Source organism: Taurulus bubalis (genome assembly GCF_910589615.1).
Source record: "Taurulus bubalis genome assembly, chromosome: 4".
NCBI lineage: Eukaryota > Metazoa > Chordata > Actinopteri > Perciformes > Cottidae > Taurulus > Taurulus bubalis.
Window position 1 is genome coordinate 19,026,753 of NC_136592.1, and position 15,457 is coordinate 19,042,209.

The 15,457-nt window shown below is 39.1% G+C and overlaps 1 protein-coding gene across 1 annotated transcript in view; it reads right to left on the reverse strand.

The window, feature by feature from the left end:
* The window catches only part of ush2a (Usher syndrome 2A (autosomal recessive, mild)), a 191,107-nt gene extending 190,041 nt beyond the window's left edge, over positions 1-1,066 (reverse strand). Inside the window, exons 1-2 of the mRNA XM_079217420.1 lie at positions 852-1,066; positions 504-722 (exon numbers count right to left, since the gene is read on the reverse strand). Coding sequence (XP_079073546.1) covers positions 504-722; positions 852-1,051 — 419 coding nt within the window. The 5' untranslated portion in view covers positions 1,052-1,066. The remainder of the gene's footprint in view (positions 1-503; positions 723-851) is intronic.
* Between the last annotated feature and the right edge of the window lie 14,391 nt (positions 1,067-15,457).

Genomic DNA, 15,457 nt, shown 5'->3' on the forward strand with positions numbered 1-15,457 from the left:
TTATTGAATTCGCTAAATCACTAAATACAAATTGAGGATTTGTTTAAAGGTGATGACATAAAAGATGACGACAAATAGTCAAAGCTTCATTTCAAAAACGTCTAAAGAATGTTTGGCATTTGGTACAGCCCTAGTAGTGTTTATGATTATGCATATGCTGTGAAAAGTAAAGTCAGGATACATGGAGAACATTTACTCTCATCTAAATCTGACTTTTCAACTCATCAAAGTTACTGCACGAATTGTCAAACACACACAGGGAACACTTGCCAACTGGCTACTATATTCAGCTGTTACACATTTAGCCTTTGCTGCTTTGCATGGAGTTAACTTGACTGCCGAGGCTAGCTAAGATCCATCCATCCATGAATTATAAAAATGTTTTGGAAAGCACAGTATACTGTGTGTGCTGTAAGGTGGCATTGGTAGTCACAGTATCTCCACCTATGAAACAGGACAAATATTCTCATTTCATAGGAATAACAAAAATTCCCAAAACTCACATTTCTCCAGGAGAGCTTGGTTTGATCCACAATGCCAGAGTGAGGGAACCCAACGATCCTAGTGTCTGTGAGGGGGGAGAGACCAGACATCCATCCTGGATTAGCCGAAAGAGCACACTACTGGATCCACCAGAAACCCCGTCTGAACTGGTAGTGGTTCTGCTCTCCGTCTGAGTCCCAGGACGAGTGTCATTACTGTCTTCATTTATACAGGGACCCCTGGAGGAATAAAGTGTAAATGTGTTAATATTTTCACTCAAAATTACCTATTTTTTGTTTGCATAAATGGAAAGATCAGAGGTCATCTAAAATACCTTCATCGCACTACCAATAATTCAATCCACCTACCTGTATGCAGGCATTAGCAGTGGGGCATAGGGAGGTGTGGAGAATCTATAGGGACACTCCTGGACACAGAAGGCCTGATAACATGTTGCCAGCTCAGTCTGAGAGGACGGCGACTGACAGTAGCTGCTCCGCTCTGGGACCCCACAGGTGGATCGAGAAGGGGAGGTGGACACGGGTTTGAAGGCAGCAATGTTCTCCATTCTTGGGAAATGTCCCTAAGAATGAAGACAGTTTAATTAATTAGCATCATTACATTCAATCTGGGTCTCTTGACACTTTCACATATTTGTGGAGGCAGTAACCAGAGAACTAAATTGCCACAAATGGAGAATTCAAGGAGCTATAAAATAAAACAGCCTATGGGTTGTAGAATAGGGTCATGATATAGCATAACCCATTTTGCCGGCAAATCTCTTACCATCACATGTACTGTATGTATAAAGTACGTTTAATATATATTAGGACAGGTATTTTGAAAAGTAAATATCAATAAATTAATGATGAATTGTATTTAGCTGCTTCGGACTCAGTCCTGGTATTGTGCATGTTGGCTCACTGTCACACTGTCAAAACTTACTGACATACTTGAATAGAACACAGCTAGCGTTAATGGAATTAGTAACACCTGGGCTTTTCCTATAATATGAGAGGTCAAAATATATGCTTTGACAAAAGCCTATTTTATAGTCATTAAATAACTCATATACAATACATTGTCTGCTATTCTCCAGTTTGTGGTTCACAAATTACAATTAGCTCTTGAAAGCCACTCTTACCTGTGATGAAGCAGGTGTTGGATACAGGCTGAAGAAGAGGAGAGTGAACCAGATGAAGAGATGATGCCACTTCATCCTTTTCATTATGTTTTTCCCTCTTCCAGTGATGCTTTTCAGGTAAAATGGCCAGGGAGAAACAGGCCAAATCTTCCTTTCTCTCATCCTTTTTTCCCTTTGCTTGCTTTCACCGTCTGTTTCTGCAGCTGTCAGAATCGCAGAAATCCCACACACATCTGCCATGTTCTTGTCTTTTCCTTTTCCGCATTTCCCCCCATTTCTTGGATATGTTTTAATGTCCTTGTTGCATTTGATCCTTAAGTCGCACAGCTCCTCTCTCCTTCCTCTATCCATCTTCTCCCTGCTGACTCCTCTACCCCATTTTTGTCTCTGCGTTTCTGCCCTCTCTGCCTTCGCTCCTCCCTCGTTGCCTCCGTGTTCCAACCATCTCTGGCCTTTGACCCCACAAGATTCGAGAATCGGGTTCTCTGAGGGGTCCAGTGTGGTGCTAGGTTCTAAAATCTTGGACAGCGGTTCTGCAACATTCCCAGGTAATAAAGGAACCTGGATTTCTTTCGGAAGCCTTCCAGCAGCACCTGAATAAGTGATGACTGTCATGGTTTCATGGTTCCAGCGTTCCAGGGACATTTTTTTACAGGCCAGTACCCCTAGGGTGAGGCTACGAAGCTTAGCTCTCTGTTACACTGTCTCAGTCCCTCGCAGACACACCCACACACAAACCACAACCAAAGCCTTCACATGATAGGTAGGATTTCACAATCTAGAGAGGGAATAGAGAGAAGGAGAGAAGGAAAGAGAGACGTGGTCAGACCAAAATCCAACATGAGACAAATCTGAGGAGAGTGAAATGCCATGCAGGCTATTCCCTAGCCAAAGCCTGCACTATCATGTACAGCTTGATGGAGGCACAGCTCAACGGATACTGCTACATTGCTTTCCCCCTTTTCTTCATTTTCTATTGAATTAAACATGACCTTTTCTCGCTGGCATCTGGCCTCCAGGTCCTTATCCAACTGAACGACTTTTCACATAAGTTTGTTGGAAATTGAGGCTTAGGCCAAAGCTCTCTTCATTACAATACTTATCAGCTTCAATTTCGTATTTTGACACACAAAAAGAGACCAGCAGTGCAGGCATCTCATCTCTAGTACTGAATTATTGAACCCTCTTGCCTACGATGAGCGTTTGATAATAGGACAGCTACAACAGTGTATCTAATAACGGGTGCTATAAGCAGTGCAAATTTGCAAATCTATACAGATATTGTGACATGCTAAAATATCTAGTGACTCCTCGTGGTTACCTGTCGGTGAGAATCCCAGCACAACGCGATATCCCCATCACAAGTGCAGCGTCAACAAACAGGCAACTTGTTGCTCTGGCATGAGTCGAACAAAACAAGCTAACTACCTGTTTCTCCGCGCACCTGTCAGCCATACCAGACGCCGCTCCAGGAGAAAAAATAGTCCTTTCCAAACATGACGTGAGTTACTCTGTCCGTTGTTCTAGCCCACACTTTAGAAGAAAAACTGAATGACAGTACAGCTAAACTTGACAAAGCTCCTGTTTTGTTCTTCTCTGCCGTATCTCTCTCACTCAGAGCACGCATCACGCGGTACTAAGAAGATTACGGCGGGCTGCCATCTGGCCAGCAGCGCTCGAGGCGGCAGGATACCGGGACGCAAAGTAACGAGGAGGCGCCGTTACAGCGGCGGGAGCCAAGTAACGGAAACTTGAGAGCCCCGGGGTTTGGTGTAAGAATAAATAGTGCGACATAACCATTTGCATCTGTTACAGGATTGTACTACATACTGTCCATGACAGCGACGCATTAATATGCGATTTAAAAAGCCTAATTACCCCCTGCCTGGTAGCAGTACTTTACCCCCCACCTACGCGGGCTGCGTCTGGGTTTCAGACAAGTGGCTCTCAGAGAAGAAGAACGCTACTGCCGTCGCTAGGCAACGAAATCCGCTCCGGCCAAAGAGTGTAGCGAATCATTCATAGATCAATTTCATTTTATTTTGTATTTAAATACTACATCACCATTTAAGGCTGAGTGAAAATACAATATAAACTGATGAGAAAAACAAACATTCATTTTGTAATTCCTTATGAAACTTTTCCATTTAGTTGTACTGGTAAACACTGACACAGCACTGTATACACATTAAAATGCTTTTAACACACATTCTTTGGTAAACTGTTAAAGGTTACAGGCCTTCATGTGTTTAATAATAATAATAACGTTATGTATATAGTACCTTTAAAAACAAAGTTTACAAAGTGCTCGACAGAGAAGCAAAGCATAGTCATACATAACTTAAATACCAGTAAACAAAAAAGGACCATGACATAAAGGCAATAAATACTCCACATTAAGAGAGAAAAGAACCCCATATACTTCACAAAAACAGAAGAAAGAAATTACAAGAAAACAAGGCAAACAATAATGCATTAAAAGACAGTTAAATGTGAGAATCAAACGTATCAATACAACATCTAACAATTAAACATGCCCTTCTGAAATTTCTGAAATAAGTAAATTCAGGCTCATTTGTTAGGAATATTATAAAGGAGGCTCTTTTATTTGCAAGAATTTCATAATGAGAAGCAAAGGAGCTGGCAAGGTGTCTTCCCTGTCAGCGATTTAATGGCAGTCACCAGGGGTTCCCTGCTATGTATGCTATTAATTGGACCTTAGTAACAATTAAAGACAAATTACTAATTAAAGTAATTACGTGTCTGTGATGAAGCCTTGCATGCAAAAGTGACCAAATGATGGTATAGCTGCTATGAATGCCCTTTGATATTTGGTTGATAAAAAAACAATATTTTGAAGTGTGAATTTACTTGTGGAAACCTGAGTTGCCTTCTATAAAATGTGTTGTAAAATGTCACAATGACGATTTAGTCAATTTAAATAACTGAAAACAATGTAATCTATACACATGTAAACTGTTCTATCTCTAATAAACAGTAACCAAGCGATGACGTTGATGGGAATCGTTTCCTCACTTTTCTCAGTTTCCATTCTTTCCCCTTCTAGTTAAAATCTGTATTGTACTATTTGCTGAATAAGAATGGTGTATAACACTGATTTGTGTGAACATGACAACAAAAGAAAACTTTCACCTTCAAATATAACACATCATATATTTGACCTCGTCTTTTTTTATTGCGTTTTTCTTTGTTTTTCTCCAGGTGTATAAAACAAACAATGTTAGACAAATCTCCAAGCCAGTTAAATGCTTTAATCTTCTAGTTTCAAAAAGCCGAACATTCAAAATAAAAACAATCCCATCAACAAACACACACACACACACACACACACACACACACACACACACACACACACACACACACACACACACACACACACACACACACACACACACACACACACACACACACACACACACACACAAACAGCAGAAGCACTAGCTCATACTTTATTTTAGACTTTCACTGTGTGCTTAAGCGCTCTGCATTTAAATTGTGTAAACATTTCCACCAAAAAAGACCCTCTCTTATATTTTTTCCTGCCGACAAGTTTTTACGTTATCATACTAATCGCGTTTGAACAGCTGCAATTTGCTTTGGTTGAACAAAGGCATTCTAACTAGGTTTTAATTAAGTGTTCCTAATGACCTTAAGGAGATTAGAGGTTCGCCTTCTAATCAATACCAGGCAGAGAGGAGCAAAGGGAGGGGAGAGGAAGAGAGGGGAGGTGGCTAGGGGCTAGGGGCTAGGATAGAGGTAGGGAGGAAAGGGTTGGAGAAAAGGGAAAATATGGAGAAAGCAAAAGAGAGAAGGAGAGCAGAAGTGGCGAGTGGAGGAAGAAGACTATGTGAGCTTGATCAGAAATATATGTAAAACAAGGGCATAACCTTATCTATACATCTGAAAAATTAAAAATGTAGTCGGTATTTGCAGACTTGTGAGATACCTGGCTTTCTTCAGTCGCTAACAAATTATATGTTCTCTATGCCTAAAAGCATCAAAATAAAAAACTTTCTAGTGACAGTGAAGTATCTCTACACAAGCAAACATTCACATACGTAACGTGATCATTTCCACCTGAAGAGTAAGGAACCCTCTCTTTTTGCATCCCGCGTTATATATTCCTTGTTGTACTTCTTTCTTTTACTCTGCGAGGGTGAACATGACATCATTGTGTCAGATAGGCTAGGATTATCAAGAGCTTTGTTAGCCAGTAAGAGTTTTTCTTGTCCACTTCTCATAAGACATTTGCATAGATTTGCACAGAGAGTGTCCACATGACAGAGAATATAGTCATACACTGATTGTACTAATTTATTCAGCCAGGCGCATTCAATTCCAGAGATTGAAGTGCTATCACACAAACGGGATTAAAACGGGATGACGATCGCACAATTAATATTGTCTCATTTTCTAAATTACTTATGTATGACTTATATTTGGCTAAATTGTGTTTGCTGGTCTAATAACATTAAGGGTAATATGGTAAATGTGGGCTGTAAATGTATCGTCTCTCTGAGTCTCCAGAGCAGCATGAATATGTATGGAGACATCCTTTGCCTTGCTGCTGATTAGGAAAAGTGGAATAAATTGATGGTCGCGCTGTGTGTTTTATTTTTTAGCAAAATACAATATTAGGCACACACACACAAACATGTATTTTAGGCCTGCTGCATTCAAAAGCAATTTTATTTCCTGAGTAATTGCAGTGAGTGCAAGCTTATCATTTGGCTGCAATTGATTTCAGATTTTCTTTCAGTGTTTGCGTGCACGTGTCTGTATGTATACTTAGCATGTATACAAATGTATGTGAATGTATAGATTTAAAGAACCTGACAATGTCGGGCCATCAGTGAGCTTCTCTAGTTTTTGGCCTTGTTGGTGCGCGTGACACAAACAAAATGGAACACAAAACTTTTCTCCAGAGTACTAGTGGTCAAAACCTTTAAAGTCAACAACATCTAATATCTACAAATTTGTTTTTTTTAATTACTTGGGGTACAAAATATACTCCCTGAGGTGAAGTAGTTTTTGTAAATGGTTACATTCTCAGCAGATTCCTTCACAATCCGATATTTATTAGGCTGTTGAAAAGGTAGACGAGGTTCCCTCAGAAAAGGGAAACAAAACATATGGTTGGGTTGTCACTGCTCATAGGGCCATGATGCTAATCAAAAGATCAACAGCAAGACGGAAAGCTGAAGCTACTTTAGCAGCACTGTGACTTCCCTCCAGACTTTTTTTTTCAGAGACACTATAAGAAGGGATGAAATTGGAATAGGCAACATTTTTCATGGATGTCTTTGTAATTCAACAGTACAGTAGCTTGCATCAAATATGCATGTGTACCTGAAATCTCAGAAACACCACAGCAACATGCTTAGTTGGCAACCTTGCTGGTCTGACTGAAAATGAAGTCTGCTGTGCTGGTGTAAGGTTTATTTAGGCTATCTCTTCCATTTTCCTCTGCCATTTGCGTCATCCTGCTGTCTAAACTCTATTTTGGTCACTTCTGTCCTCCACTCATACACCTCTCCCACACATCCCTCTCTCCACAGGCACCACTCATTCTTTCCTCCATTCACTTTATTCCCTTCTCCCCTCCCAATGCCCTCAATCCCTCTTACCGTCCTCCATCACTGCTCTTCTCTAAATGTCCTCCCCTTTCTTGTCCTTGTTTTATGCAGCATTTTCTATAAATATATTGTATATATATATGTGTGTGTGTGTGTGTGTGTGTGTGTGTGTGTGTGTGTGTGTGTGTATGTGTGTGTGTGTGTGTGTGTGTGTGTGTGTGTATATATATATTAATCCACGTTCATCATTTATACTCCTTTGCTCTAAATGAAAGGCACCAGAAACTAGGTATAAAAACAATTTGGCTTTTCAGATTTTATACCCTTAAGTCACAAGGTCCCATGTGTGTGTGTGTGTGTGTGTGTGTGTGTGTGTGTGTGTGTGTGTGTGTGTGTGTGTGTGTGTGTGTGTGTGTGTGTGTGTGTGTGTGTGAGTGTCTGTGTGTGTGTGTGTGTGAGAGGGTGTATGTGTTCTGCCCCCTATTGGGGTTGAGGCCAGTGACACCCTCAGGGCTGTGCTGTCCAATCCCCTCCATGCTGCGTTTCTATAGGATTGAATTAACCTCCTGCCTCTCTTGACAATGCACATACACATAATCATCTAGTCTCACAAACACACTATGTCTATGCCAATCACCTTTCCACTGTCAAGGCTATATTATTAGCTAGGGGCATTACTGCAACTACTATCACTTAGATTCACCCTTTGGAATCAGCCATATGCACAGAAGTGTATTATTTATTTAAGTTTATTATTTTTTCTTAAAAAGGGTGATGTACAAATTGCACATAACTGGCTACATAGGCAAAACAATATGTTAGGTGATGTACGGAATGAAACGTTGAAAGTTTTTCTCGCTGTAAAACTTTCTACTGCATTGATTGTCCATGAGAGGCAGAGATACAGAGATTGCACAACACATTTGAAAATAAACCTACAGATAAGCCACTGTCTTGCAGTGAACACTTTGCCATCAGCAATTCTGCTTCACTTTAAAGCTGAATCGTGGGATTTTACTACTGTGTGCTGGAAAGAAATATAAAAATGTCACTTGAAGTCATGTTCCCACTTATAGCGAGTCAAGTAGGTTTTCTTCAAATGTCAGTTTCTGCGTGGCTTATCAGACAGTCATCATAAATAAAATCTGTTATATTTCATGTGTTTCGCTATACCTCTGACTGTAAAAAAAATACACTGGCACTGAAACAGTTTGAACATTAAATACAAACAGATGTGCAATGGGATTATAGTTGTGTGATTGTGGTGTTATACTATATTGGGTGTCACTGTTATACCGGTTTTAATCTAGTTTGTTACTACCTGTTTTAATAAAAAACAAATTCTGTATTCACAATTAAAATTAAGTAATATTCATAAACAATTGTTTTTTCAGAACTTAATTTCAGAACATTCTCTTGTGTCTTGACTCACTATAAACAGAGATGAGCAAGTGAAATTGTTTGTGCTTTGAATACTGACATATGTGTTATTAACTTATCGGTCCTGATAAGCTCTAATTGGTTTTCTGAGGAAAAGTGGCCACTGCATATCAAAGCTTCCAGCTATCTATTGGCCACTAGTGGGTGATTTTAAGTGCCACTAATTCACTGGCCAGTGACACATCAGACTATTTATTAAAGTACACTAACTTAATGAATGGCCCATAGAATGGAGAGTTAAAACATTTACTGTCCTAAGAGAGAGATAGAGAGCAATAGACACAGAAAGAGGATGGGAAGGGGGAAAGAAAGAGAGGGAAAGAGAGAGGAGAGAGTGAGAATAAATGGCCCATCGTATAGAGTTAAGACGTTAAAAGTGCAAATAGACAGCTGACCCTCTTATAGCTTGCACATGCAGCGCAGCCACGCACAGCCACCTAAGCCACTTTACACCCTACAAGATGAAGGGATGGGTGGCAAAATGGGGAAAGAGAGAGGAAAGGATGGAGAATTGGATGACAGAGGAGAATGGGATGTTGGAGAAATGGAAAGAAGCGAGGGATAGAAGTGAAGCAAGCGAATACATGTGATTTATAGTTATAGAGAATATGATTTTTTTAAAAGTGATTGACAAAAAGAATGACGGAAAGATCAAAGAATGAAGGGAGAGAACATAGAACACGTAAATCACCGAAGGTTTGCACAAACGAGGGGCTATAAATTACAAGCAGAGTGGACCGTTAGTTAGCATGTAAGCTAAGTAGGCCATGTGTGATTTGATGGAGAGAGGGTCATTGAAAAGCACGGGACAAGGAGAGAAGAAAGGAGAGACAAAGAAAAACAAGAAGAGTGACGTGGAAGAGAGGAAAATTATACTCTTCATTTCCTCTTGCCATGGCTCTCATGTCATTTCTCAATCCCTCTCGTGTTCTCTACTTTATTCCTGTTGTTGGATTATTCGCTGCCTTAACAAAGCAGAAGAATGTATAGCAGAAAAAGACAAGAAGGTGATTTATATGAAAGTCAGAGGGATTTAGACTCAACAATGATGACACAGTGGTTTATTAATGTTACATAAAAAAAACAGTACACTCCAATATATATATATATATATATATATATATATATATATATATATATATATATATATATATATATATATATATATATACCAGGTTTTAACTCCATCTGTGCCCATATTTGTGTGTGTGTGTGTGTGTGTGTGTGTGTGTGTATCAGGGGAGCTATATCCTGTGAAAGGCCATTACCACCGTGAGTCCATGTCACTAGGCTTGTGAAACCCAAGGGAACCCACTGATACAAGGGGATATGGTGATAACTCTCGCTCTCTCTCTCTTTCTCTCTCTCTCACACACACACACACACACACACACACACACACACACACACACACACACACAAACACACAAAGGCATATCAAAATGTACACACATACAAATTGTGCTTACATAAGGCCACATGTGGACCCCTCAAATTGTAAATGTATAGATCTTACATGCCAAAATGAACACACAACAACCCACTCAGATATATACTGTATATTTATACATACACGCAAGGGGGGTAAAACAGCAGCAAAACAGGCCTTAGAAACACCACTAGTGTGAAGCTGCCACACATTAGCACTTTACAGGTCACAGCCCCTAAAACAGATATGGTTACCCTTGGAGACTTATCCTGTTTGGCACAATATTAAGACAGGAATCACATCCAGACTTTCTCACAAACCCAATATGAAACACTCTGAAATGAAATCAGACTCCAGTATGAAGTCTGAATGAAGCAGCACATTTGTGTAACTGTATTACAAAAAAGAAGACAGATTTCTGAATAAAACTGCAAGAACGTCTACCAATGACTACAAAGTGGATAATACAATTCAATACACGTAACATTTGTTGTGGTTGTTGTTGTTTGTTTTTTACAAAATGCAATGCAGCTCGCATTGCATTTTGTAAAAAACAACCACAACAAATGTTACGTGTATTGAATTGTATTATCCGCTGACAACAGACCATAATCATTGCTCTAGTTTTTTTTGCCAAAGCTCAGATATGGTCAAATCTTCAGTAGCAGACTGGATGTGACAAAGACTTCGCTTCAAGTGTGTTATCCTTATATTCTAGCTTTTCTCTGAGTTCTTGATTTCAATCTCCTCAAAATGTATGTTGTTCAGCATAGTGATTATTTTGAAGAGCAATGTATGTGTTCTAACAACACTCTCTTATTTATTGTGATCACTATTGGTCATTAGAGCAGTTCAACGTATCTTGATCAACAATTAATGACAAATGAAAAAGATGAGATCAAACACAGCAGGAAACCATTATCGGTGTGAGAAAACAAAATTGCAAAATTAATAGAACCACCATTACACAATACAAGGAACTGCATACAAGTGATAATGTAAATACAAGTGATTGTTAATCTCTTCCCAGCAGGTATGTACATGTTCAGAGTATGCTGCCAAGTTTAGTAAATTGGACCAAATTCACCACTGCTAGTAAGTAGCATGTTGATGGGTCTGTGAAATGACATGATGTAAAAAGGTATCGTTTCCATTAGAAGTACTAGTTGAGTTTGAATGGGGCTCACAGCTCATTGCTCATCATGTCCACAACCCAGCATAATTACCAGCACTGCTGTTAAAGGCTTTACGTTCTGTACTCACCAGTTGAATTTAAGTCAAATTCCAGAAATAGAAGATTTTTTGTTGCGTGAAGTAATTTGCACCACACACAGTAGCTTAAATTGATTAATGTGACCACAAATGCTGTCTCATCAGAACTGAAATCTCCATCAAATCGTATCCATCAAACCTCCCTTGTTAATGAATTGTCTTTGAAAGTGTGCATCATTTATAGTAAATGAATGTCATGGAGTTATTTGAATCGAAAATGAATTGATGCTTTGGATTTCAGATTCATTAAATTGTGGAAATATCGGTAACGCTCAACACTTCAATAGCTGCAAGGCAACGTCTACAACTGTCCAGACTAATGGTGCCATTAGGTGTTATGGGAAGCTATAACTGTGCGTCATTGGCATAACAGTGAAACTTTATGCATGTAAATGGAGAATGAAATGGGGCCGAAAAATTAACCCTGTGGGACCCCAAAATAAAGGCTATATGGATGAGATGCCTGTGGTGACTAAAATGACCGAATCGGACCACTGAGTTTTAAACCACGGAAAAACACAGCTCATCACAATTATTAACAGTGACAGATCAAGGTTGTATCCTCTTTTTAGTGCAAAGAGCTGCGTCATTCATTAGTCAGTTATGCTGAGTAGACTAGAATAGACTTGTGCTGATTTATATATTCCTGTATACAAAATAAATTCAACCAATTTGAATAGTAAGTAGAGAAATTGAAAAATTAGTTAAATAAATACTATATATACATATAGTAGGATGTGATTATGAGAGAAAAGAGAAGACTGGAGAGGAACAAGATAAAGGGATGAATTATGCTCAAAGAGAGACTGAGATAGAATGAGAGATGTAGATGAAGACAGAAGGTGGAGGAGGAGAAGAGAGGAGTTAAGTTGGCCATTAGCGATGCGGCGTGTGGAGCCCACTCTTACATGCGTTCCACAAGGTTAACGATAAGAGCCCCTCAGCAGCTGAAATGCTCAAGTAGCTTTTATCGTATCATAATAATGAATCAAAGATAAAATAAAATAAATGAACTCCAAAAGGCGAGCAAGTAAAATAAAACGTATGTGCAAAGAGCCGGATGAGCAGTCAGCAACCCAAATAGAAAAGAGAGTGAGACATTGCAGAAAGATTAAAAAAAAGAATAAAAATCTTGCTCTCTTTCCGGTAATATCTTCTTATGTCATCTGGTTGAAAAATATTTGCCTGCGGGTCAGAGCTCCCCCTGTTAGAAAAAGGCTTCTTCACGGCTCTCTGCTACATTAAATATCTGGCCTCTGCGTCCCATTTACTGCTGCTAGCTATTAGAGGAGAGGGAGGGAGAGAGAGATGAGAGAGAGAGAGAGAGAGAGAGAGAGAGAGAGAGAGAGAGAGAGAGAGAGAGAGAGAGAGAGAGAGAGAGAGAGAGAAAGGGAAGTATGTAAGGTTGACAAAGCAAGAAATAATAAAGTTTAAAAAAGAAGAACTGAAAGAAAATAGAAACAGGAGGTAAAAATTGTACAGGATTGTAAAACAATGATTTAAAACACAACAGTTTATAAAGATACATAAAGTGACAAATGGAGTTTGAAAAGCCTCTATTGATTGGTTTTCTAGTCATGTTTGTTGCTTTTGTAAAAACTCTTCTATTTAATGTTGTACATCAGTGTGTGTGTGTGAGAGTTTAGTGCCCTTGGCAAAATAATTCAGAATGGACAGTAGTTAGCCACCCACCGGAGCAAGCTGTTACCGCTTCCTTTTTCCTCCTACCCCCATCATCCCCCACTCTTCTCCTCCCTTTCAGTCTTTGCACTCAATCCTCGCTGTTCTCTTTCATTTTACTTCACATTAAAGGATGGAAACACACATATTATGACAGTAGCACAGAGTTCACCTTTAAGTCCATGTTTGAATGCACTTGACTAATGGATACATTTGCATTTAGAAAATATATAATAAACATGCTCTCCTACCTTGACAACCACAGTTGTTTTGTCCTTCGATTGGTTGCTAAAAATGCATTATAAAGCACTTGAACTTGTTTGCTAGTGTGCTCCTCACCTTGTATGGACTGTCCCAACTGCTATTAATCACGCCCAATGTTTTTGTCCTTTTGTCCTGTTAGATTGTTTGAACAAAGTCCACTCTCACTCTGGCCGGGTGTGCTTCAGGTGGAGCTAAGTCAATGTATGCCACAAAATGGTGTCTGGTGAAGGTGCAGCTGCGTTCAGAATCTAAAAGAATCTGAGTTAGTGGGGGCTTGTTGCTTCAGATATCAGTGAGACATGAAATACAATCTGGGAAGTCCAGTTTGAATAACAGATCTGAGCTTGATTGGCTAACACAACGCCTTCCTGTATGATGCTGCAAAAGTACAGCTTCAACTTTCTTGGCGGACAAACAAAACGCACTCTGTGTTGGCACCTCTGCTGCATTGCCGGCCTGGCCTCATTCAAATAAATGGGGCCAGGTCGTTTTTTTTTTCAGGACTGTTGTCTGTCTGAACGTGGTATAAACATAATCTTGAGAAGTACAGCACCGCTGGAAACTAGCATGCATGCTCTGTGAACTATCTCGTAAATTATGTGGTTATTGTTAACACTCTAAAGGAAATGTGTGTATAAATCAGAGACAAAAGACAGGTGTCAAAACTGGAAGCCTGGTTTTAATTGATATTGCTCTACTGTAATAATCCTGAAAGGCATAGTCTGGAGTAACACATGTAATGTTTCAACCCATAGTAGTTTAAGTTACAGAATCATAGGTCTCTCTTTTTGCATTGAACAATATATACAATGTGAAATAAATACATTTACACAAATGGACATTATTGTTGGAGCACACTTGTATGATACACGTCACAAAAATATACAGGTTATCGTTTCTTTTTTTTTTCATTTACTGATGTGAAGCACATCTAAAATCTACAGACATGTTTTTAATAACACTACAGGGTCTTCTCTCGTACACAACTCTTCTTCACCACGCCAAGCTTTTTTTCAATCTCTAAATATCCTTTGTATCCAAATGTGTCATCCTTCTCTCTCCCTTAAATATTTTCTTCACATTTGCAAATTCAGACTGCAGGGTTAGCCACAGCACAAGTGGCAGTTACATTTGGGGAATAAATACAACTAAATGACTAAACACTGTAGAGCTGCAGATAGACACAGTTTGGCCTTAGCAGATTTCAGGGGCAGCCATAGATGGACAATCCTGCTTTGTCCCTATGCCTATATAACTTGTCCTTCTGTTCCAGCTAAACTATTGTTACATAGATTATTTGCAGCTAATGGATCTAAATTCCAGATGAGGGCGATAACATGGTGCCCGAAGTGCAACCAGGTCAAACTCTTTCAATTGATGTCTTTTCAAAACCCAGACAGTTCTTCTTCCAACACTCCTCATAGAAAATACCAGTTTGGTTTGTTGTCATTTATATGGTTTTAGCTTTAACCACAGGATCATTTTAACAGCTTTAACAGCATTTAGATGTATAACCCAAAACACAAACAAATGCAGCTCTTGTCTCGTCACAAAATATTGCTTTTTAACTCGGAAAAAAATGTATGAAAACACCATCGTCTTGTACATTTAAATAATATCTTGGCTATGAGCAGCAAGTTCATCAAAACCTCTGAAAGAATCATACAATCTCCCTCCTGATTTTAGCTGGTAGATTTATTCTTTTTTACTCGCAAAACAAAGTTGCACACAGTGAACCAATTCCCTGTTATGAAACACATATAACTACATATCAGAATTTGCAAGTTTAGAAATGTAACTTTGTTAGCTATTAATAAAATCCAGCTCAGCCTTAATCACCTCAGGGAGACGTGTAATATCTTTCTTCGCCTTGAATTGTTCAGAAGTACACAGCATTGGTTTGACAACTGACAAATAAATAAAAAAACAGTAACAGAAGAGAAACAATACTAAGAAAAGAGGATCTTTCCTACATAAATCATGTGTATATTATTGTAGCGCAGAATCTATAAATGTGTATAAAGAGGCAAAACAAGTAGAGTAACATGTTCATTAAAGGAGACTTTGATTTTAAATCTTGAGTTCTTAATTCTGGGGCCAAAGCAGAACCGTGTCCCACAATGCAATGAGTGCATGGTGAAGAGAAAC